At 39.4% G+C, this 22,870-nt stretch overlaps 1 protein-coding gene across 6 annotated transcripts in view; it reads left to right on the top strand.

Moving 5' to 3' along the window:
- Positions 1-22,581, top strand: part of ZNF484 (zinc finger protein 484) — a 45,806-nt gene extending 23,225 nt beyond the window's left edge. For all 6 annotated transcript variants that reach the window (XM_028093053.2, XM_028093051.2, XM_028093052.2 and 3 more), the window contains exon 5: positions 17,514-22,581. In XM_028093053.2, coding sequence (XP_027948854.1) covers positions 17,514-19,822 — 2,309 coding nt within the window. In that variant the 3' untranslated portion in view covers positions 19,823-22,581. The remainder of the gene's footprint in view (positions 1-17,513) is intronic.
- Positions 22,582-22,870: the final 289 nt, after the last annotated feature.

Raw genomic sequence — 22,870 nt, 5'->3', positions numbered from 1 at the left:
ATACTCTGCACTTCTGGAACTGCATGGGTGGAGTTGGTATAGTCTCCTTGGACACCTGAAAGCCATCTTCACTTAAGGCCTCAGTATCTTTGTCTTTGCTCGACTTTCTAGGTGGGAATGTGCTATAATTACTGGTACTTTGGATCTAGGATCCTGCTTTATGGTTTTTCTCCCTTTCTCTAGCATTTTTATTCTTTTTACCTCCATCACATCATGGTCTTAAATCCTTTTCTTACACATTCAGAAACTCATTGATTTAGCTTTTTAAAAAAAATTACTGTGGGACACATTCTTGAGGGTTTCTTTTCATTTTCTCTCTTTCCCCTTAGTGCTTCAGAATTGTCATTTAGAGATGGCCTTCCTTTATTATGTCCCATGCCTTTTCTCCAGCCGTCAACTTTGAGGGTACCATCACTACATTTGGGGGACAGCTTTTTGCTCTATATGACAGAAGTAGTTATGTTTCCTGACATTTTCTTTTTTCTTGGCTAGTGTAACACAACACTGACTTGATCTTTCTAACTAATTTACTTATTTTGACATTTTACAAAAAGTTTTTGTACTTTGTTTACAGGAAATTGAGTTAATTATATTCCTTAGTTGTTAATTAATATCATTATCAATATGTTTACCCTGTGCCCCAATTTTATTTTTTTAGATCTCTCTTTTAATTCTCACTCATATTTATTTTTATCCTTAGAGGTAACTGCTCTAATGTAGTTGATATGTTTGCTATCTGTCCTTGAATTTGTAGGGTATTTGTAAAATTTAAATTGTTGGCATTTTTAATTTGTAGAAATGGCATGGTGCTATACATCCTACTCAGTTTCTTGTTTTTTTCTCTTAGCACTAAATTGGTTCATGTTGCAATGTGGTTTTCTAGAAAAGTTCATTGCTTCTAACTGATGCATAGCATTCCATACTGTGGATATATACCACATTTTACTTGTCCAGCTTCCCACTACTACAATTAATACTGTAGGAAATTTCTTCATGAACTATTCTTGGGGGATGCGAGTTTCTTGGGGAAGAGTAATGGGATCGCCTTATCATTGGGTTATAATATTCTGTATGATGAAGTATGACCACATTATTTTCTACAATCCCAAGTGTACAAAGATATCAGTTTCTCTACAGCCCTGCCCCTATTTCTAATAATTTCTAATAATTTGGCCAATCCAATGGATTATAATTTCTAATTACTACTTTAATTTGTGCTTCTCTAATAAAATATTTTGAACATCTCATCATGTATCTTGTAATAGATTCTGACTTCATTACTCTTCCCAGTTTTATTGAGAAATAACTGACATATATCATTGTATAAATTTAAGGCATACAACATGATGGTTTGATTTGTATATACTGTGAAATGATTACCACCATAAGTTCAGATAAAATCCATCTTCTCATACGGATATGATTAAAAAAAAAAAGAGAGAGGAGAAAAGGGAAAATTGTTTTTTCTTTGTGATGAGAACTCAGGATCTACTCCATTGACAACTTTTCTATATACCGTACAGCAGTGTTAGCTCTAGTCACCATGCTGTGCTTCACATTCCTAGCACTTACAACTGGAAGTTTGTATCTTGACCACATTCTTCTGGTTCCTCTCTCCGACCCCCTGCCTCTGGTGACCACAAGTCTGACCCTCTGCCTCTGGTAACCACAAATCTGACCCTCTGCCTCTGGTAACCACAAGTCTGATCTCCTTTTCTATGAATTTGTTTTTGTTTTTTTTTCTTTTAGATTCCACATGTAAGTGAGATTATGTAGTACTTGTCTTTCTCTGACTTATCTCACTTAGAATTATGCTTTCATGGTCCCATCCATGTTGTTGCAAATGGTAGGATTTCCTCATTTTTTATGGCTAAATAATATTCCATTGTATATATACGCTACAACTTTATCTTTTCATTCACTGATGGACACTTAGGTTGTTTGCATGTCTTGACTATTATAAATATTACTACAATGACTCTGGGGTTGCAGATATCTTTTCGTATTAGTGTTTTTGTTTGCTTTGGATATATTCCCAGAAGTGGAATTGCTGGATCATATGGTAGTTCTCTTTTTAATTTTGATGATCCTCTATACTGTTTTCCATAGTGGCTACTCCAGTTTACAATTCCACCAAAGGTACATGAGGATTCCCTTTTCTCCACATCCATGGCAGCATTTGCTATCTCTTGTCTTTTTGATGATGGAAATTTCTAACAGGCATGAGACGATATCTCTTTGTGATTTTAATTCACATTCCTCTGATGATGATGATTGAGCATCTTTTCATATACCAGTCAGCCTTTCATGTATCTACTTTGGAGAATATCCATTCAGGTCCTTTGCCCATTTATTTCCTGATTTAGATAATATATTTTTTTTAAGTTTGTATTTAAATTCCAGTAGTTAACACATAGTGTCTTATTAGTTTCAATATATTGATTCAACATTTACATACAACACCTGGTGCTCACCACAGGAGCACTCCTTAATCCCCAGCACCTATTTCCCTATCCACTCACCCACCTCCCTTCTGGTAACCACCAGTGTGTTCTCTACAGTTTTTTTTTTTTTTTTTTTAAGATTTTATTTATTTGAGGGGCGCCTGGGTGGCTCAGTTGTTAAGCGTCTGCCTTCGGCTCAGGTCATGATACCAGGGTCCTGGGATCGAGCCCCGCATTGGGCTCCCTGCTCGGCGGGAAGCCTGCTTCTCCCTCTCCCACTTCCCCTGCTTGTGTTCCCTCTCTCGCTGTGTCTCTGTCAAACAAATAAAATCTTTAAAAAAAGATTTTATTTGTTTGAGAGAGAGAGAGGGCATGCATGAGAGAGCATGAGCAGGAGGAAGCAGCAGGGGGAAGGGAGATGCAGACTGCCTGCTGAGCAGGGAGCCTGATGCAGGACTCAATCCCAGGACCCTGGGATCACAACCCAAGCTGAAGGCAGATGCTTAAACGACTGAGCCACCCCAGGCACCCAGTGTGTTCTCTATAGTTAAGAATCTGTTTCTTGGTTTGCCTTTCTCTCTTTTTTTCCCTCCTTGGCTCATTTGTTTCTTAAATTCCACATGTGAGTGAAATCATATGGTATTTGTCTTTCTCTGACTGATTTATACTATCTCCATACAGGTCGTTGCAAATGCCTTTGCCCATCCCCCACCCCCAGTTTCTATTTAAATACCAATTAGCTAATATACAATGTAACATTAATTTCAGGTGTATAGTATAGTGATTCAACACTTCCATACAAGTGCCCTCCTTAATCCCCATCACACATCAGACCCATCCCCTCACCCACCTCCCATCCAGTAACCATCGGTACGTTCTTTATAGTTAAGAGTTTGTTTCTTGGTTTGCCTCTCTTTTTTCCTCTTCTATGTTCATTTGTTTTATTTCTTAAATTCCACATACAAATGGAATTATATGGTATTTGTCTTTCTCTGATTGACTTATTTCACTTAGCATAATACTCTCTAGCTCCATCCATGTCATTGCAAATGGTAAGATTTCATTCTTTTTATGGCTGAGTAATACTCCAGTATATACACCCCATATCTTCTTTTCTTCTTTTTTTTTAAATTTTTTATTGTTATGTTAATCACCATATATTACATCATTTGTTTTGGTGTAGTGTTCCATGATTCATTGTTTGTTCATAACACCCAGTGCTCCATGCAGAATGTGCCCTCTTTAATACCCATCACCAGGCTAACCCATCCCCCTACCCTCCTCCCCTCTAGAACCCTCAGTTTGTTTTTCAGAGTCCATCATCTCTCCTGGTTCGTCTCCCCCTCTGACTTACTCCCCTTCATTCTTCCTCTCCTGCTATCTTCTTCTTTTTCTTTTTTCTTAAAATATGTTGCGTTATTTGTTTCAGAAGTACAGATCTGTGATTCAACAGTCTTGCACAATTCACAGCGCTCACCGTAGCACATAGCCTCCCCAATGTCTATCACCCAGCCACCCCATCCCTCCCACCCCCAACCACTCCAGTAACACTCAGTTTGTTCCTGAGATTAAGAATTCCTCATATCAGTGAGGTCATATGATACATTTCTTTCTCTGATTGACTTATTTCACTAAGCGTAACACCCTCCAGTTCCATCCACGTCAGTGCAAATGGCAAGATCTCATTCCTTTTGATGGCTGCATAATATTCCATTGTGTATATATACCACATCTTCTTTATCCATTCATCTGTCGATGGACATCTTCGCTCTTTCCACAGTTTGGCTATTGTGGACATTGCTGCTATAAACATTGGGGTGCACGTACCCCTTCAGGTCCCTACATTTGTATCTTTGGGGTAAATACCCAGTAGTGCAATTGCTGGATCGAATGGTAGCTCTAATTTCAACTGTTTGAGGAACCTCCATACTGTTTTCCAGAGTGGTTGCACCAGCTTGCATTCCCACCAACAGTGTAGGAGGGTTCCCCTTTCTCCACATCCCCGCCAACATCTGTCGTTCCCTGACTTGTTAATTTTAGCCATTCTGACGGGTGTGAGGTGGTATCTCATTGAGGTTTTGATTTGGATTTCCCTGATGCCGAGCGACGTTGAGCACTTTTTCATGTGCCTGTTGGCCATTTGGATGTCTTCTTTGGAAAAATGTCTGTTCATGTCTTCTGCCCATTTCTTGATTGGATTATTTGTTCTTTGGGTGTTGAGTTTGATAAGTTCTTTATAGATTTTGGATACTAGCCCTTTATCTGAGATGTCATTTGCAAATATTTTCTCCCATTCTGTCGGTTGTCTTTTGGTTTTGTGGACTGTTTCTTTTGCTATGCAAAAGCTTTTTATCTTGATGAAATCCCAATAGTTCATTTTTGCCCTGGCTTCCCGTGCCTTTGGTGATGTTTCTAGGAAGAAGTTGCTGCGGCTAAGGTCGAAGAGGTTGCTACCTGTGTTCTCCTTTAGGATTTTGATGGACTCCTGTCTCACGTTTAGGTCTTTCAACCATTTGGAGTCTATTTTTGTGTGTGGTGTAAGGAAATGGTCCAGTTTCATTCTTCTGCATGTGGCTGTCCAATTTTCCCAACACCATTTGTTGAAGAGACTGTCTTTTTTCCATTGGACATTCTTTCCTGCTTTGTCAAAGATAAGTTGACCATAGAGTGGAGGGTCCATTTCTGGGCTCTCGATTCTGTTCCATTGATCTATGTGTCTGTTTTTGTGCCAGTACCATACTGTCTTGATGATGACAGCTTTGTAATAGAGCTGGAAGTCCGGAATTGTGATGCCGCCAGCTTTGCTTTTCTTTTTCAATATTCCTCTGGCTATTCGGGGTCTCTTCTGGTTCCATACAAATTTTAGGATTATTTGTTCCATTTCTTTGAAAAAAGTGGATGGTATTTTGATGGGGATTGCATTGAATGTGTAGATTGCTCTAGGTAGCATTGACATCTTCACCATGTTGGTTCTCCCAATCCATGAGCATGGAACGTTTTTCCATTTCTTTGTGTCTTCTTCAATTTCTTTCCTGAGTATTTTATAGTTTTCTGAGTACAGATCCTTTGCCTCTTTGGTTAAATTTATTCCTAGGTATCTTATGGTTTTGGGTGCAATTGTGAATGGGATCGACTCCTTGATTTGTCTCTCTTCTGTCTTGTTGTTGGTGTATAGGAATGCCACTGATTTCTGTGCATTGATTTTATAGCCTGCTACTTGACTGAATTCCTGGATGAGTTCTAGCAGTTTTGGGGTGGAGTCTTTTGGGTTTTCCACATAAAGTATCATATCATCTGCAAAGAGTGAGAGTTTGACTTCCTCTTTGCCGATTTGGATGCCTTTGATTTCTTTTTGTTGTCTGATTACTGTGGCTAGGACTTCCAATACTATGTTGAATAGCAGTGGTGATAGTGGACATCCCTGCCGCGTTCCTGACCTTAGGGGAAAAGCTCTCAGCTTTTCCCCATTGAGAATGATATTCGCTGTAGGCTTTTCGTAGATGGCTTTTATGATATTGAGGTATGTACCCTCTATCCCTATACTCTGAAGAGTTTTGATCAAGAAAGGATGCTGTACTTTGTCAAATGCTTTTTCTGCATCTATTGAGAGGATCATATGATTCTTGTTCTTTCTTTTGTTAATGTATTGTATCACGTTGATTGATTTGCGGATGTTGAACCAGCCTTGCAGCCCAGGGATAAATCCCACGTGGTCGTGGTGAATAATCCTTTTAATGTACTGTTGGATCCTATTGGCTAGTATTTTGGTGAGAATTTTTGCATCCATGTTCATCAAGGATATTGGTCTGTAATTCTTTTTGATGGGGTGTTTGGTTTTGGGATCAAGGTAATGGTGGCCTCATAAAATGAATTTGGAAGTTTTCCTTCCATTTCTGTTTTTTGGAACAGTTTCAGGAGAATAGGTATTAATTCTTTAAATGTCTGATAGAATTCCCCTGGGAAGCCATCTGGCCCTGGGCTTTTGTTTCTTGGGAGATTTTTGATGACTGCTTCAATTTCCTTAGTGGTTATAGGTCTGTTCAGGTTTTCTATTTCTTCCTGGTTCAGTTTTGGTAGTTGATACATCTCTAGGAATGCACCCATTTCTTCCAGGTTATCTAATTTGCTGGCATAGAGTTGCTCATAATATGTTCTTATAATTGTTCGTATTTCTTTGGTGTTGGTTGTGATCTCTCCTCTTTCATTCATGATTTTGTTGATTTGGGTCATTTCTCTTTTCTTTTTGATCAGTCTGGCCAGGGGTTTATCAATCTTGTTAATTCTTTCAAAGAACCAGCTCCTAGTTTCGTTGATCTGTTCTACTGTTCTTTTGGTTTCTATTTCATTGATTTCTGCTCTGATCTTTATTATTTTTCTTCTCCTGCTGGGTTTAGGCTTTATTTGCTGTTCTTTCTCCAGCTCCTTTAGGTGTAGGGTTAGGTTGTGTATTTGAGACCTTTCTTGTTTCTTGAGAAAGGCTTGTATTGCTATATACTTTCCTCTCAGGACTGCCTTTGCTGTATCCCAAAGATTTTGGACAGTTGTGTTTTCATTTTCATTGGTTTCCATGAATTTTTTTAATTCTTCTTTAATTTCCTGGTTGACCCATTCATTCTTTAGTAGGATGCTCTTTAGCCTCCATGTATTTGAGTTCTTTCCGACTTTCCTCTTGTGATTGAGTTCTAGTTTCAAAGCATTGTGGTCTGAAAATATGCAGGGAATGATCCCAATCTTTTGGTACCGGTTGAGACCTGATTTGTGACCTAGGATGTGATCAATTCTGGAGAATGTTCCATGGGCACTAGAGAAGAATGTGTATTCTGTTGCTTTGGGATGGAATGTTCTGAATATGTCTGTGAAGTCCGTTTGGTCCAGTGTGTCATTTAAAGTCTTTATTTCCTTGTTGATCTTTTGCTTAGATGATCTGTCCATTTCAGTCAGGGGGGTGTTAAAGTCCCCCACTATTATTGTATTGTTGTCAATGTGTTTCTTTGCTTTTGTTATTAATTGCCTTATATAATTGGCTGCTCCCATGTTCGGGGCATAGATATTTACAATTGATAGATCTTCTTGTTGGATAGACCCTTTAAGTAGGATATAGTGTCCTTCCTCATCTCTTATTACAGTCTTTGTTTTAAAATCTAGTTTGTCTCATATAAGGATTGCCACCCCGGCTTTCTTTTGGTGTCCATTAGCATGGTAAATGGTTTTCCACCCCCTCACTTTCAATCTGGGGGTGTCTTTGGGTCTAAAATGAGTCTCTTGCAGACAGCATATTGATGGGTCTTTTTTTTAATCCAATCTGATAGCCTGTGTCTTTTGATTGGGGCATTGAGCCCATTTACATTCAGGGTAACTATTGAAAGGTATGAATTTAGTGCCATTGTATTGCCTGTAAGGTGACTGTTACTGTATGTTGTCTGTGTTCCTTTCTGATCTTTGCTGCTTTTAGGCTCTCTCTTTGCTTAGAGGACCCCTTTCAATATTTCCTGGAGGGCTGGTTTTGTGTTTGCAAATTCCTTTAGTTTTTGTTTGTTCTGGAAGCTTTTTATCTCTCCTTCTATTTTCAATGACAGCCTAGCTGGATATAGTATTCTTGGCTGCATATTTTTCTCGTTTAGTGCTCTGAAGATATCTTGCCAGTCCTTTCTGGCCTGCCAGGTCTCTGTGGATAGGTCTGTTGCCAATCTAATATTTTTACCATTGTAGGTTACATATCTCTTCTCCCGAGCTGCTTTCAGGATTTTCTCTTTGTCTCTGAGACTCGTAAGTTTTACTATTAGATGTCGGGGTGTTGACCTATTTTTATTGATTTTGAGAGGGGTTCTCTGTGCCTCCTGGATTTTGATGCCTGTTTCCTTCCTCACATTAGGGAAGTTCTCTGCTATTATTTGCTCCAATATACCTTCTGCCCCTCTCTCTCTTTCTTCTTCTTCTGGGATCCGAATTATTCTAATGTTGTTTCGTCTTATCGTATCACTTATCTCTCGAATTCTGCCCTCGTGATCCTGTAGTTGTTTCTCCCTCTTTTTCTCAGCCTCTTTATTTTCCATCATTTGGTCTTCTATATCACTGATTCTCTCTTCTGCCTCATTTATCCTAGAATAATCTTCCTGAATGGGGGAAAAAAATAATAAGAATAATAATAAGAATAATAAGAATAATTTATTTATTTATTTATTTTATTTATTTATTTTATCATGGAATGTCTTTCCATTTCTTGGTGTCATCTTCAATTTTTTCATCAGCGTTTTATAGTTTTCAGAGTACAGATCCTCTGCCTCTTTGGTTCGGTTTATTCCTAGGTATCTTATTATTTGGGGTATAATTATAAATGGGATCGATTCCTTGATTCTCTTTCTGCTGCTTCATTATAGGTGTATAGAAATGCAACAGTTTTCTGAATGTTGATTTTGTATCCTGTGACTTTACTAAATGCATGTATCAGTTCTAGCAATTTTGGGTGGAGTCTTTTAGGTTTTCTATATAGAGTATCATGTCATCTACAAATTGTGAAAGTTTGACTTCTTCCTTGCCAATATGGATGCCTTTTATTTCTTTTTGTTGTCTGATTGCTGTGGCTAGGACTTCCAGTGCTATGTTAAATAACAGTGGTGAGAGTGGACATCCCTGTCTTGTTCCTGACCATAGAGGAAAATCTCTTGGTTGTTCCCCATTGAGGATGCTATTAGCTGTGGGTTCTTTATATATAGCCTTTATTATGTTGAGATATGTTCCCTTTATCCCTACTTTGTTGAGGGTTTTTATCATGAATGTTTTTTTTTTTTTAAAGATTTTATTTATTTATTAGAAGAGAGAATGAGAGATAGAAAGCACGAGAGGGAAGAGGGTCAGAGGGAGAAGCAGACTCCCTGCTGAGCAGGAAGCCCGATGCGGGACTCGATCCCGGGACTCCAGGATCATGACCTGAGCCGAAGACAGTCGCTTAACCGACTGAGCCACCCAGGCACCCTATCATGAATGGTTTTATTGAGAATTTTTGCGTCCATGTTCATCAGGGATATTGGCCTATAGTTCTCTTCTTAATGGAGTCTTTGGTTTTGGTATCCGGGTAATACTGGCCTCATAGAATGAATTTGGAAGTTTTCCTTCCTTTTCTATTTTTTGGAATAGTTTGGGAAGAATAGGTATTAACTCTTCTTTAAATGGTAGAATTCACCTGTGAAGTTACCTGGTTCTGGACTTTTCTTGTCGGGAGATTTTTGACTACTGATTCAATTTCTTTCCTGGTTATCAGTCTGTTCAAATTTTCTATTTCTTCCTGTTTCAGTTTTTGTAGTTTATATGTGTCTAGGAATTTATCCATTTCTTCCAGGTTGTCCAATTTGTTGGCATATAGTTTTTCATGATACTCTCCTAAAATTGTTTGTATTTCCATGCTATTGGAGAACCAGCTCTTGGTTTCATTGATCTGTTCTATTTTTGTAGTTTCTACATCATTTAATTCTGCTCTGATCTTTATTATCTCCCTTCTTCTGCTGGCTTTAGGCTTTGTTTGTTCTTTTTCTGACTTCTTTAGGTGTAAGGGTACTCTGTTTATTTGAGATTTTTCTTGCTTCTTGAGGTAGTCATGTATTCTATTTGTGTGTGTGTGTTGTTCATTTTATTTATATGTTTGTTAGTTTATTTTTTTAATGTTCAGTTAGCCACTGTATAGTGGCATTAGTTTTTGATGTAGTGTTCAGTGACTCATTAGTTGCATACAACACCCACTGCTCATCACAACACGTACCCTCCTTAATACCCATCATGCATCTACCCCATCCTCTCACCCCCCTCCCCTCTGAAAGGACTATGAATCCTGTATTCTATATACTTCCCTTTTAGGACTGCTTTTGCTGCATCCCAAAGGTTTTGGTCTGTTATGTTTTCATTTTCATTTGTTTCCATGTATTTTTAAATTTCTTCTTTGACAATTTGGCTTTGCCCCAGCCCCTGGAGCCGTCTGCACTGCCCTGGCTGGGGGAGGGGGCTGGCCAGACCCTGGTGGGCAGGGGAGCAATAGCAGCACACCCCATACACCTCCCCAGGGCCACGGGGACTGCGGTTGGGGCAGGGCCCAGGGGGGCCACATGCTTATGCAGACATGGGGGCGGTTAGAGGTTAGTGATGGCCCCCATAGCACACATTCCACATGTTAAGGCATCATGGTTGGCCAGTTACTGACAGTGATGGATGAACTGACCAGGGACAGGTGAAAGCAAGAGGGTGGCTGGCCCTCAAGAGGCCTAGAATCATGCACCCCACCCCACCCCCACCCCAGAAGAAGAGAAAGAACAGGATTCGGGGCAACTGCAAAGGCCCACAGGGACCTGAGCATCCCATGAGATTCCCTTGGAAAAGCCAGGGCCTCAGGTTGGGTTAGGATGGGTGGGGGAACCCAAAGGGGTATGGAAGGGGAGGTGGAAGCCTGGCCTGGAGGCTCCCTCCCCTTTCTACCCCTCCCCAGCAGGGGCAGAAGCAGCTAGGCGAGACCACCGAGGAGGCTGGGGCCTGTGGGGTGGGGCCAGGAGGGATGGATAGGGACGCCCAGGGAGCCAGACGGGTCAGCACTTTGGTAAGGGGTTGGGATGGGGTGGGGGTGGTAGGGGTGGGGCACGTCAGACAGGTCTATCTGTCTATCCAAAGGCCTGCCAGTCTCCCGGGTCAGGACTCAGTCCTTCCATTCCTTTTTGATGCTAAGGTGCCTCCATTCCCATCTGGGAGGCCAGGTGTCCTCACGCCTCTGCCTTTTTTGTCCTAGTGGGCAGTGCCGGAGCCCACGGCCCCAGCAGACAGCCCTCGGCGGACAAAGCCAGCGGCCAAGCCTTACTTGTTCCACCTGGGCCTGCCGGCACGTTGTGTGCCTGACCTGTCAGTATTTATTGCCAACATATGTGCCGTCCTCTGGTCCCCCTGGCCTGGTGCCACCATCCCCAGCAGCCCCTCCCTGGACCCAGCCAGGACAACTGTCGGACCAAGGGGGGCACAGTCGGAGCTCTCCCTGTGCCTCCCCTCCCCTTGCCTCCCCTGTTAGGCCTGGGCCTAGAATGTTCAGGAGCCTGACCCTGCTTCTCCTTTTCTGACCGGGAAATAAACTCCCCCAATGGGGAAAAAAAATTTCTTCTTTGATTTTCTGGTTGACCCATTCATTGTTTAGTAGCATGTTGTTTAACCTCCACATATTTGTGGTTTTTTCAATTTTTTTCTTGTGGTTGACTTCAACTTTCATAGCGTTGTGGTCTGAAAATACACATGGTATGATCTCAGTGTTTGTACTTGTGGTCTGCTTTGCGACCTAATATGTGATCTGTTCTGGAGAATGTCCCATATATACTTGAAAAGAATGTATTTTGCTGCATTAGGATGAAATGTTCTTTTTTTTTTTTTAAGATTTTATTTATTTGACAGAGAGAGCCACAGCAAGAGAGGGAACACAAGCAGGGGGAGCGGGAGAGGGAGAAGCAGGCTTCCCGTGGAGCAGGGAGCCCGATGCGGGGCTTGATCCCAGGACCCTGGGATCATGACCTGAGCTGAAGGCAGACGCTTAACAACTGAGCCAACCAGGCACCCCCCTAGTCTTTGGTTTAAAATCTAGTTTTTCTGATACAAGTACCACTAGTCTGGCTTTCTTTTGACATCCATTCACATGATAAATGGTTATCTATCCCCTCACTTTCAATCTGCAGGTGTCTTTAGGTCTAAAATGAGTCTCTTGTAGGCAACATATGGATGGGTCTTGTTTTTTGTTTTTGTTTTTGTTTTTATCCATTCTGACACCCTGTGTCTTCTGGTTGGAGCATTTAGTCCATTTACATTCAGAGTGATTATTGATAGATATGTAGTGCCATTTTATTACTTGTTTTGTTGTTATTTCTGGAGATTTTCTCTGTTCCTTTCTGGTCATTGTCACTTTTGGTCTCTTCTTTCCACTCGGAGTCCCCTTTAAAATTTCTTGCAGGGCTGGTTTAGTGGTCACGAACTCCTTCAGTGTTTGTTTGTCTAGGAAACTCTTTATTTCTCCTTCTATTCTGAATGATAGCCTTGCTAGATAGAGAATTTTTGTCCTTTGCCCATTTTTTAATTGGGTTATTTGGTTTTTTGCTCTTTAGTTATATGAGGTTTTTTTAATCTATATTTTGGATATTAACTTTTTATCAGATACATGGTCTGTAAATAACTTCCTCCGTTCCGTATGTTTTCTTTTCATTTTGTTGTTTGTTTCTTTTACTCTTGCAGAAGCTTTTTAGTTTTATATAGTTCCACTTGTTGATTTTGGTTTTGTGGCTTGTGCTTTAGGTGTCACATCTGACTTCATTTTTGATGTTTGACACCCTCTAAGCCTCAGCTTAGTCAGTCCCACATCTGGGCGAACTGATAAGAAAGCCCAGGTGCTCTCTCCCATGGTGCTGGTGGGAAGCTGCACAGGAGCAGTCAGCCTGGCCCCACTGCCCAACCACCATAAAGAAAAATAATCCATCTCCTTTTCTTGCTCTCTCAAGCCACTTTGAACCTGCTTCGGAGCTCTCTGTTGAAAGTTTCATTGCTGAGTAATGAACTTTTTCATACCTTATTGGTGTGACTCTTGACAATCTGAACCAAATTTGGGGTAGGGGTCCGTTCTTCCTCTACAGACGACTTAACGGTTGGTTCAGTGAGCAGGATATCTAGATGATCCCTACCACCACAGGGGTCTTTTTCTTCTCTTGCTATCAGGCTCTCCTGCCTGCTGGCAACTACATACTTTGAGCTGCACTGCTTTATGCTACATTTGCTGAGTCCTGTAAGCCTCTGTCATATATGTAACCAACTCAAGTTGAAAGTTAAAATTGGCATTTAGGGACGGATGTGTGTCTCAGATTCCTGCATAAGTTGTGACCAATATTAGGCTTGGCTCAGGGAAATGAATTTTATGCTGTCCCTGTTAGTTGTGTGTCTCAAGCAGGCTTTGGCTGTTGTATAGACTACTCAGGGTAGTGACTGATACCTTTCGCATATAAGGGCCCATCAGGTGGCCAGTTGTGTGAAGGAAGAGCTGGGACAGTGCAGCATGTAAGAGCAGATGGCTCCCCTTTCAAAATTTTGTCATGTTCTATTGTGGTTTTTGACTTTCCCTGTGACTCATCTTTTCAAGTAATTCTTTCTGTCCTTTCTAATAACTTTTGTCTTCTAGAAAATACCATTTAGATGCCCTCCTCTTCTTACTTTCCAGTGTTTTTATTCAATAACTGTCTATATTTTCTCATGCCTTTAGGTTATTCTAACCCTATTTGGATGTGCTAATCCCTCCTCCCGCTTTTTTGTTTTGTTTTGTTTTAACTAATATATCTTAGGTGCTACTAATAGATTACATTGCTTAAAACACCATGTTTATAGCTATATGGAGCAAAACTAAAGGTACTGCCTATTATCTAACACGTGAAAAATTGTTCTTCTCACTGGGTTTGTAGACCAAAGAAAGAATATGCCTCATATTTGCAGTTCACATTGTCTGTTTAGTGTCCATAATTATGTTTACTTCATTTTAATGTTTTTTAATGATTCCCCTACATCTGACCGTTTAATTATTTTGGGATCTGTCTGCTTATTCATATACTTACTCTTTGTGTTTAGGTTTCACTTACCTCTTGAGTGGACCTGACCATTATATGCATAAGCACACATGGCTTTTTCCTTTTCTAATTCAACAGTCCACAGAAACTCAGACAAAACTACATTAAATTATGTGATAACTGAGTCTTCTGCCCCTGTTTTTTTAATTAATGTTTCTGTAGATAATATTTAGCAAAATTAAATTCTTGAGTTTATGTGATAGGCAGAGGAGGTTATTTTTCTTTTTCAGAGGTATTAAAAAAGTTTTTTCTCCTAGGAGCAACTCAGAGGGCCAATAATTGTAATTGGAAAGGGAAAAGAACTGCATGAAATGTTTAAAATGTCAGTCTTTGTGCATTAAGCATTGCTTACGGTGCACATCTGTGCCAATTGAATATGAGTGGCTCAGAATATCTGGTCTTTGTTATTATTTTAAGTTAAAGAAAAGAGAGACCCCTAGATGATCTGTGAAAGAACAATGAATTTTGAAAGGAACAGAGGATCAGAAAAAAAAGTTGAATGAGGAAAAGAATATAGTTGACCCATGGACGATGCGGGGGTGCCAACCCCTCATGCAATCATGAATCCACGTATAACTTTGACTATCCCAAAACCTAACTACTAACAGCCTGCTGTTGACTGGAAGCCTTATCAAGGATATAAACAGTCATTTAACACATATTCTGTATGTTAGACACATTACATGCAGTATTCTTATGACTAAGCTAGAGAATAGAAAATGTCATTAAGGAAATCATATGGAAAATAAATTTACAGTACTATACTGTGTTTATTGAAAAAAATCCACATATAAGTGGACGCATGCAGTGCAAACCTGTGTTGTTCAAGGGTCAACTGTATATGTTTGGATTTAGTAATAAAAGAGACTTTAGTGACTAGTGGAAAGATAGCTTGCATGTAGACATTTTATTGGCCTGAAATTATGACCCTGTATTTTACTGAGTGAGCAATTGAGTCAGTGGAGACAGGAATTGCATATAAATAAACTTTTTAGCACAGGAGCAGATTTTTACACTGAACAGTGTTGGTAGTAATATAAATGTTGTCAGATGAACAATGGGTTTGTAAGCTAAAGAAAGTGAAAGATTGCAAAATGTCAAAATCCATGTTTAGGAATCCATTATTAGATGGTCTCAGGATTAATAAAAGCTGTTAATGTGTGTGACTAAAAATGTAACATAGCACCTAAAGAATATGTCTGGGAGCATGACAAGGCCCTGGAGGCAGAATGAAATGGATATGAGGTTAGACTGTGTCTATATTCAAGAACTCTAGTAAAATAAGGTAATGGTATCTATTTTTATGTAAATATTTACTGAGAATCTACTATGTCTTATATGCTCTTCCAGAATTTGGAATATTAATGATCTTATTCTGGGCAAGAATGGTATATTGGGGAAAGCAAGCTCCTGTCACTAAGAGAACCCAAGAAACAGTGACTCAGAGAACATAAACATTGACCCTGCATCACATGACAGTTCCCAAGTCATTGGCACGGCCATCCCCGAGAGCAGAGGTTGGCAAACATTTTCTGTAAAGGCCCAGAAGTCATTATTTTAGGCTTTGTGAGCCATATGATTGCTGTCATTACTACTCAATTTTGCTGTTTTAGCCCCAAGGAGCTAGAGGTACTACATCAATGAATGAGTGTATCTCTGTTCCAATAAAAACTTTATGCACACAGAAATTTGAATTTCATATGTTTTTCACGTGTCATATAATTATTCTTCTGATTTTTTTTTTTTGACCATTCAAAAATGTAAAATCCATTTCTAGCTTTTGGGTGGAGGCCTGGATTTAGTCTGAGGGCCATAGTTTTCCAACCTGTGCCTAGGGCATTACCAGCCACAGAGCTGGATGCCACTAGTCTGGAATACAGTCAATGGAAAGAGAAGAGGGTTGTGGAGACATGCCTACACCCTTAAGACATGGACTTTGTCACACAACATAATTTTTACTCCCATTTGGTAAGAAATGAATTATTTGGCTTCATCTCACCATAAATGAGGCTGAACTTGGCTACAAGCTTCATACTGCTGAAGGGAGAGGAGAGGTTCTGATGGAAGGCTCTCAGGCCCTGCTTCAGACAGCTGCTCCTTTCTCCTGTTATATGCCTCCTGTTGAGTGCATATATCTCTGCACTCCAAACAAGAATAAAGAATTGAATCATAGACATTTTTTGCCACTTGGCTAAGTCAGAATGAATGAAGCTACAGTAGTTTTACTCTAGGGGCAACTGGGTGGTTCAGTTGGTTAAGCGTCTGACTCTTGATTTCAGCTCAGGTCATGATCTGGCATCATGAAATTGAGTCCCACTCCAGGCTCTGTGCTCAGCATGGAGTCTACTTGTCCCTCTCCCTCCCTTTCTGTTCCTCCCTCCACCCCTGCTCATGTGTGTGCTCTCTCTTTCTCTCTCTCTCAAATAAATAAATCTTTAAAAAAATAGTTTTACTCTACATAAATACATTGGTATTTAGGGCAGAGTGATTAATAGGGAAAGAGAAAGTAGGTTAGTGGATGAAGGATTAACAAGAATAATAAGGGTAAACTGAGGGTTCTAGAGGGGAGGGGGGTAGGGGGATGGGTTAGCCTGGTGATGGGTATTAAAGAGGGCACGTTCTGCATGGAGCACTGGGTGTTATGAACAAACAATGAATCATGGAACACTGCACCAAAAACTAATGATGTAATATATGGTGATTAACATAACAATAAAAAATTTAAAAAAAAGAATAATAAGGGTAACAAGGATATAGACTCAAATACTTCTTTTAAGCCACACAGTTTGTCACTTTGTTCCTCTGACAGCTTACTAGGTAGTTCTGCTACACGCATAGAGCTGATGTGGCTTCACTTTGAATCTCCTCTTCTCCAATTACCAAACATTTGACTGACTTTTCTTTTTTTTTTTTTAAGATTTTATTTATTTATTTGACAGAGAGAGAGAGAGACAGCGAGAGAGGGAACATAAGCAGCGGGAATGGGAGAGGGAGAAGCAGGCTTCCCGCTGAGCAGGGAGCCCGATGTGGGGCTCGATCCCAGGATTCTGGGATCATGACCTGAGCCGAAGGCAGACGCTTAATAACTGAGCCACCCAGGCGCCCCAAATACCTGACTCTTCTGTGGCTGAGTTTCCTCATCTGTAAAATAGAGACAATACTGATAACCAAGAGCAGTGGGTTGTGATGATTAAATGAGTTAGTTATAGAACTTAGAACAATGCCTGGCACATCTAAATGCTACTGCTTATTATTTAGTAAATGGAAGACAAATATTTGTTTTATTGCTATCCATTATATATACATCTATTACTACTCATATATATTTTTATACATATTTGTTATATTTATAGAAAGCCTCTCAGTTCTCTCTATTCACCCTAAATCAACTATATGTATTATCCCTTCTATGTTCTCTTAACTTCTTTGTGTGTTTTATTTTTTCCTTCTTTTTTAGATGGGGATATTGGTTTTGAAACTTCACAGCAGGGAATGTCTGAAGAAGTTTCAATCCAGTTTGAGAGAATTAATCTCTTTACAGGAGATGACCCATATTCCATTTTAGAAGATTTGTGGCAAGATGATAAACAGACAGGGAGATGTGAGGAAAACCAGAACACAGGTGTAACACAAGTTCACTTTATCAACAAGGGACCACTATTTAATGAGAGAGACTGTGAATATAAGGACAATGGGAAAATTGATCATGTAAACACATACCTTGTTCCTGCAAGAAAAAGACTCCAGAACTATGAATCATTTGGAAGGAGTTTGAAGCCTATTGTAAGCTTATGTGATTATAGAAACAATGCAAGAGGAAATCCTGATAAGATTATTGGATATGGTAATATTTTCACTCATATGAATCCTCATACAGAAACGAATGCTTGTGAATATAACCAGTGTAAGAAACTTCTGAGTCATAAGCAAGCTCTCATTCAACATCAAAAAATTCATACTGAGGAGAATCTCAATTTATTTTCTGATTATGTAAAAATTTTCACCCAGAAGCCACACCTCTTTGCACATCAAAGTATTTGTGCTGAAGAGAAACAGCATGAATGCAGCAAATGTGAGGTAGTCTTCACTCAGAAGCCCCAACTTGCTGTACCTCAGAAGGCTTCTATAGGAGGGAAACCCTGTACACGCACTGAATATGAGAAGGACTTGTCCCTCAAGTCAAATCATGAGAAAACTCACACTGAGGAGAATCACTGTAAATGCAATGAATATGGAAAAGCCTTTATCCAGAAGTCAGATCTGTTCAGATGCCAAGGAATTCATATTGGAGAAAAACCCTATGAATATAGTGAGTGTGGGAAAAATGTCTCTCAGAATTCAAACCTCAGTGTACATAAAAAAATCCATACTGGAGAGAAACACTTTGAATGTACTGAATGTGGAAAAGCCTTCACAAGGAAGTCAACTCTAAGTATGCATCAGAAAATTCATACAGGAGAAAAACCCTATGTATGTACCGAATGTGGGAAAGCCTTTATCCGGAAGTCCCATTTTATCACACATGAGAGAATTCATACTGGAGAGAAACCTTACAAATGCAGTGACTGTGGAAAGTCCTTTATAAAGAAGTCACAACTCCATGTGCATCAGCGAATTCACACAGGGGAGAATCCCTTCATATGTACAGAATGTGGGAAGGTCTTCACTCACAAGACAAATCTCATCATACACCAGAAAATTCATACTGGAGAGAGACCTTATATATGTGCCGAATGTGCAAAGGCCTTTACTGACAGGTCAAATCTCATTAAACACCAAAAAATTCATACCGGAGAGAAACCCTATAAATGCAGTGACTGTGGAAAGTCATTCACCTGGAAGTCACGGCTCAGGATACACCAGAAATGCCATACTGGAGAGAGACGTCATGAGTGCAGTGAGTGCGGGAAAGCCTTCATCCAAAAGTCAACTCTAAGTATGCATCAGAGAATTCATAGAGGAGAAAAACCCTATGTTTGTCCTGAATGTGGGAAGGCCTTCTTCCACAAATCACATTTTATTTCCCACGAGAGAATTCATACTGGAGAGAAACCTTACGAATGCAGTGACTGTGGGAAATCCTTCACAAAGAAGTCACAACTCCATGTACATCAGCAAATTCACACAGGAGAGAAACCCTATAGATGTGCTGAGTGTGGAAAGGCCTTCACTGACAGATCGAATCTCTTTACACACCAGAAAATTCATACTGGGGAGAAACCCTATAAATGTAGTGACTGTGGAAAAGCCTTTACTCGGAAGTCAGGCCTCCATATACATCAGCAATCTCATACTGGAGAGAGACACTATGAGTGCAGTGAATGTGGGAAAGCCTTTGCAAGAAAATCAACACTAATTATGCATCAGAGAATTCATACAGGAGAGAAACCCTATATTTGTACAGAATGTGGGAAGTCCTTCATCCAGAAATCACATTTAAATCGGCATCGGAGAATTCATACTGGAGAGAAACCCTATGAATGCGGTGACTGTGGGAAGGCCTTCATTAAGAAGTCACAACTCCATGAACATCATCGAATTCACACAGGGGAGAAACCATTTATATGTGCTGAGTGTGGAAAAGCCTTCACCATCAGATCAAATCTTATTAAACACCAGAAAATTCATGCTAAACAGAAACCCTGTAAAGGCAGTGACTTTAGGAAAGCCTTAAACTGGAGACCACAGCTCAGTATACATCAGAAATCAGATTCTGAGGAAGTAGGGTGCCCAGTGCCACAATCATGGTGTGGAGATACAAAGTAGTGAGAGGCTACAGCTTGACTAAGAAGCAGGAGGTAATCAAAGCCACCTTACCTCTGGTCGGAAGTATGAATGTCTGGATCACAGAGCTGATGTCGTTTCATGTGTGGGGGAGACACTTTGAAGAAAGTGTTTAAGCAATGTATGATGGCCATGCTTAATTACTGGACAAATACTGGGATTGTTAAGCCCCTGCAAATAATAGTAAATATGCAAGGAGAGAACTTGTCAATCTTGTTTCATGTTATGGATAAGCAGCTATATAAATTCAGGGCTGTATTCGATATTGACCAAAGGAATTTCTTAATGAGTAGAGTGCTAAGAAAATTTTTAATTGTTTAAGGATGCTGAAATGAAAGCAAAAGTATGGACAATTCAGGTCTATAATGAAGAGAAGCCAAAAGTTTTTGTGAAAATTGACATTATTAAAGACACAAAAAAAGGATTCTTTTTTTTCCCCCATTCAGGAAGTCATTTATTTATTGTTTACAGTATCAGTATGTGGAAATTTGGATAAACATTTTTTTATTTGATTTTGAGAATGGCAAATCAGAACCACAAGCTTACTTGAATATTCACAGGCCTCTTTAGTTAACCAATATGTTCCCTTTTTTTATTAATTCCCTGCCATGGCCCAGATAACTCACACCTAGGATGCATAAAGTTTTCCCAGCTTGTATCCATACCCACAGTGACCAGTGAGGTAAGCAGCAGCCCTACAGACTACTTACTATCACCTTAGAACTGGCCCTGAAACTACAGGACTTAGTCTCAGGTCAGATATAGAGGTGAGCACTTTGAACTCTCAGCCTCATCCACAGAAATCTGTATTTTTTACTGATTTCTGTTTGGGAAAGGGGAACAATTAAGAAAATGGATTTCAAAACCTAGAATTCTCTTCTTCCAATTTTGTTAGTGCATTCTCTGCATAGTCATCACATGCTAGGTTACCACTGGACACTACTGTTTGCATTTGAGTTTGTCTTAAAAAACAGAGTTGCACATTGGAAGACTACTCTTCCTTTCTCCTCCCAGTCTCTACAAATTAATATTACTGTGTTTTCAAACCTTTTCTATTCTCCCAGACTTATTCCATCAAATTCTAAAAGAAGTGTTTTATCGTCCGGAATATTTGTGAATTTGTCTCTCCTTTAGATCAACCCTTTTGTGTTTTATATATTTTGAGTCTTTGTTTTTACATACATTCACATTTAGAATCGTTACACTCTTCCTGGTTAATTGAAATTTAATCATTATGAAATGTCCATTTTTATTGCTACTGATGCTTTTTTTGCCTTAAAATTTACTGCATCAGATGTTAATACTGTATGTACACTTCACTTATTGAAGGCTGATTTAAATTAGTATCCACACCACTCTGGACAAGGTGAGAAGCTACAAAAGTAGCTCCTTTATTTCCCTGTTGACTTACATGTTATTAATATTATGCCTTTGGATTTTGTAAGTAGTTGATGTGGTCAGTCTTTATTGTCTCAGAGTCAGTATTCATCTAGATTAATCCTCATACTTACCGGTTTTTTCTTCCTTCTTTTCTTCTAAGTTTCACTCTAGAATCATTTTTATCCTGACTGAAGAAGACCCTTTAGCATTTCTTTTAGTGTGTGCTTGCTAGTGACAAATTTTGTTTTTGTTTCTTGGAAAATTTCTTTATTTTACCTTCATTTTTGAAAGATATTTTTACTGAATATAAGATTCTAAGTTGACGGTTATTTTCTATTAGTATTTTGAATATATTTTGTTAAGGTTTGTGTTTCACTGTTTTGTTGGAAAATAAGCTTTCAATGGAATTACCTTTGAAGGTAATGTGCTTTTTTCCCTTTTCTCTAGTTCCTTCAAAATTCATGTCTTAGGCTGCCAACAATTGCACAGTGATATGCCTAGGTGTGATTTTCTATGTATTTGTGGTTTGTAGTGTTTTTTAAATCTGTAACTTAGTGGGGTTTTTCTTTCTTCACATTTTGTGAAATTTCTTGCTACTATCTATGCAAAGTATGCTTCTGCTTCATAATCTTCCTTTGCTTTGTCTAGAAATAACCCCATTAACCTTTTTCCATTGGTTCTTTCAGATTTTAGTGATGCTTGTCTTCTCCTATACCTGATGATTTTAAATCAACTACCAGACACTATATATTAAAAATTGTAGAGAAACTGAGATGGTTTGGATGATACTTTCTTCCAGAGGAGATTTGCCTTTGACTCTTAACAGGTGACTAGGCGAGAGCATGAACACCCTTTTTTGTCTTCATCCAGTCATGTAATGAGAGTATGTAAAACTGGGCTCCAGTCCCCGTAAAGGCTTGTCTGGCATTTTCACTCCTATTTCTAGGGGATACCCTAGAGACGTAGACTTGGGGAGATTGCCAGGTGCCTCATCCTGGGAAGGAACTTAATTCTAGTATTTGTACCAATAGGTCCCATAAATTTGTCAAAAACTGTCTTAACCTTTCTTGGCCAGCATTTGCTTTAAAAATTAGCAAACACCTCTTTACTAAATAGCCCCAAATTCCAGAGGTTATGTCTTATCTCTAATCTTATTCATGTAGTTTCTCACTTCTTGGTAGCTCTCCAGTACCATCACAGAATTAAATATATTTAATATTTTCTTTGACTTTTTAGTTCTCAAAGAAAGTGCTGGTCTGTACAACCTACTCTGTCATTAGCAGATTCAGTGCACTGAGAGCTGTTCCTCTCTAAGGACTGTGGAGTTCAGAAATATATATATTTTTGGGCACCTGGGTGGCTCAGTTGGTTAAGCGACTGCCTTCAGCTCAGGTCGTGATCCTGGAGTCCCGGGATCGAGTCCTGCATCGGGCTCCCTGCTCAGCAGTGAGTCTGCTTCTCCCTCGGACCCTCCCCCCTCTCATGCTCTCTCTCCCTATCTCATTCTCTCTCTCAAATAAATAAAATATTAAAAAAAGAAGAAATATATATATTTTTTAATTACCAAAACTTTTCAAACTAAAAAATGAAAATGCTCTGATTTGTGACACTATTCCCATTTTTTTCTTGCTAAAAGTTAAGGCATTTACT

Source organism: Eumetopias jubatus, unplaced genomic scaffold (genome assembly GCF_037043125.1).
Source record: "Eumetopias jubatus isolate StellerSeaLion01/CBP00866 unplaced genomic scaffold, mEumJub1_p1.0 scaffold_15, whole genome shotgun sequence".
Taxonomy (NCBI): domain Eukaryota; kingdom Metazoa; phylum Chordata; class Mammalia; order Carnivora; family Otariidae; genus Eumetopias; species Eumetopias jubatus.
The sequence above is the reverse complement of the archived record's forward strand: the minus strand, read 5'-3'. Positions and strand labels throughout refer to the sequence as shown.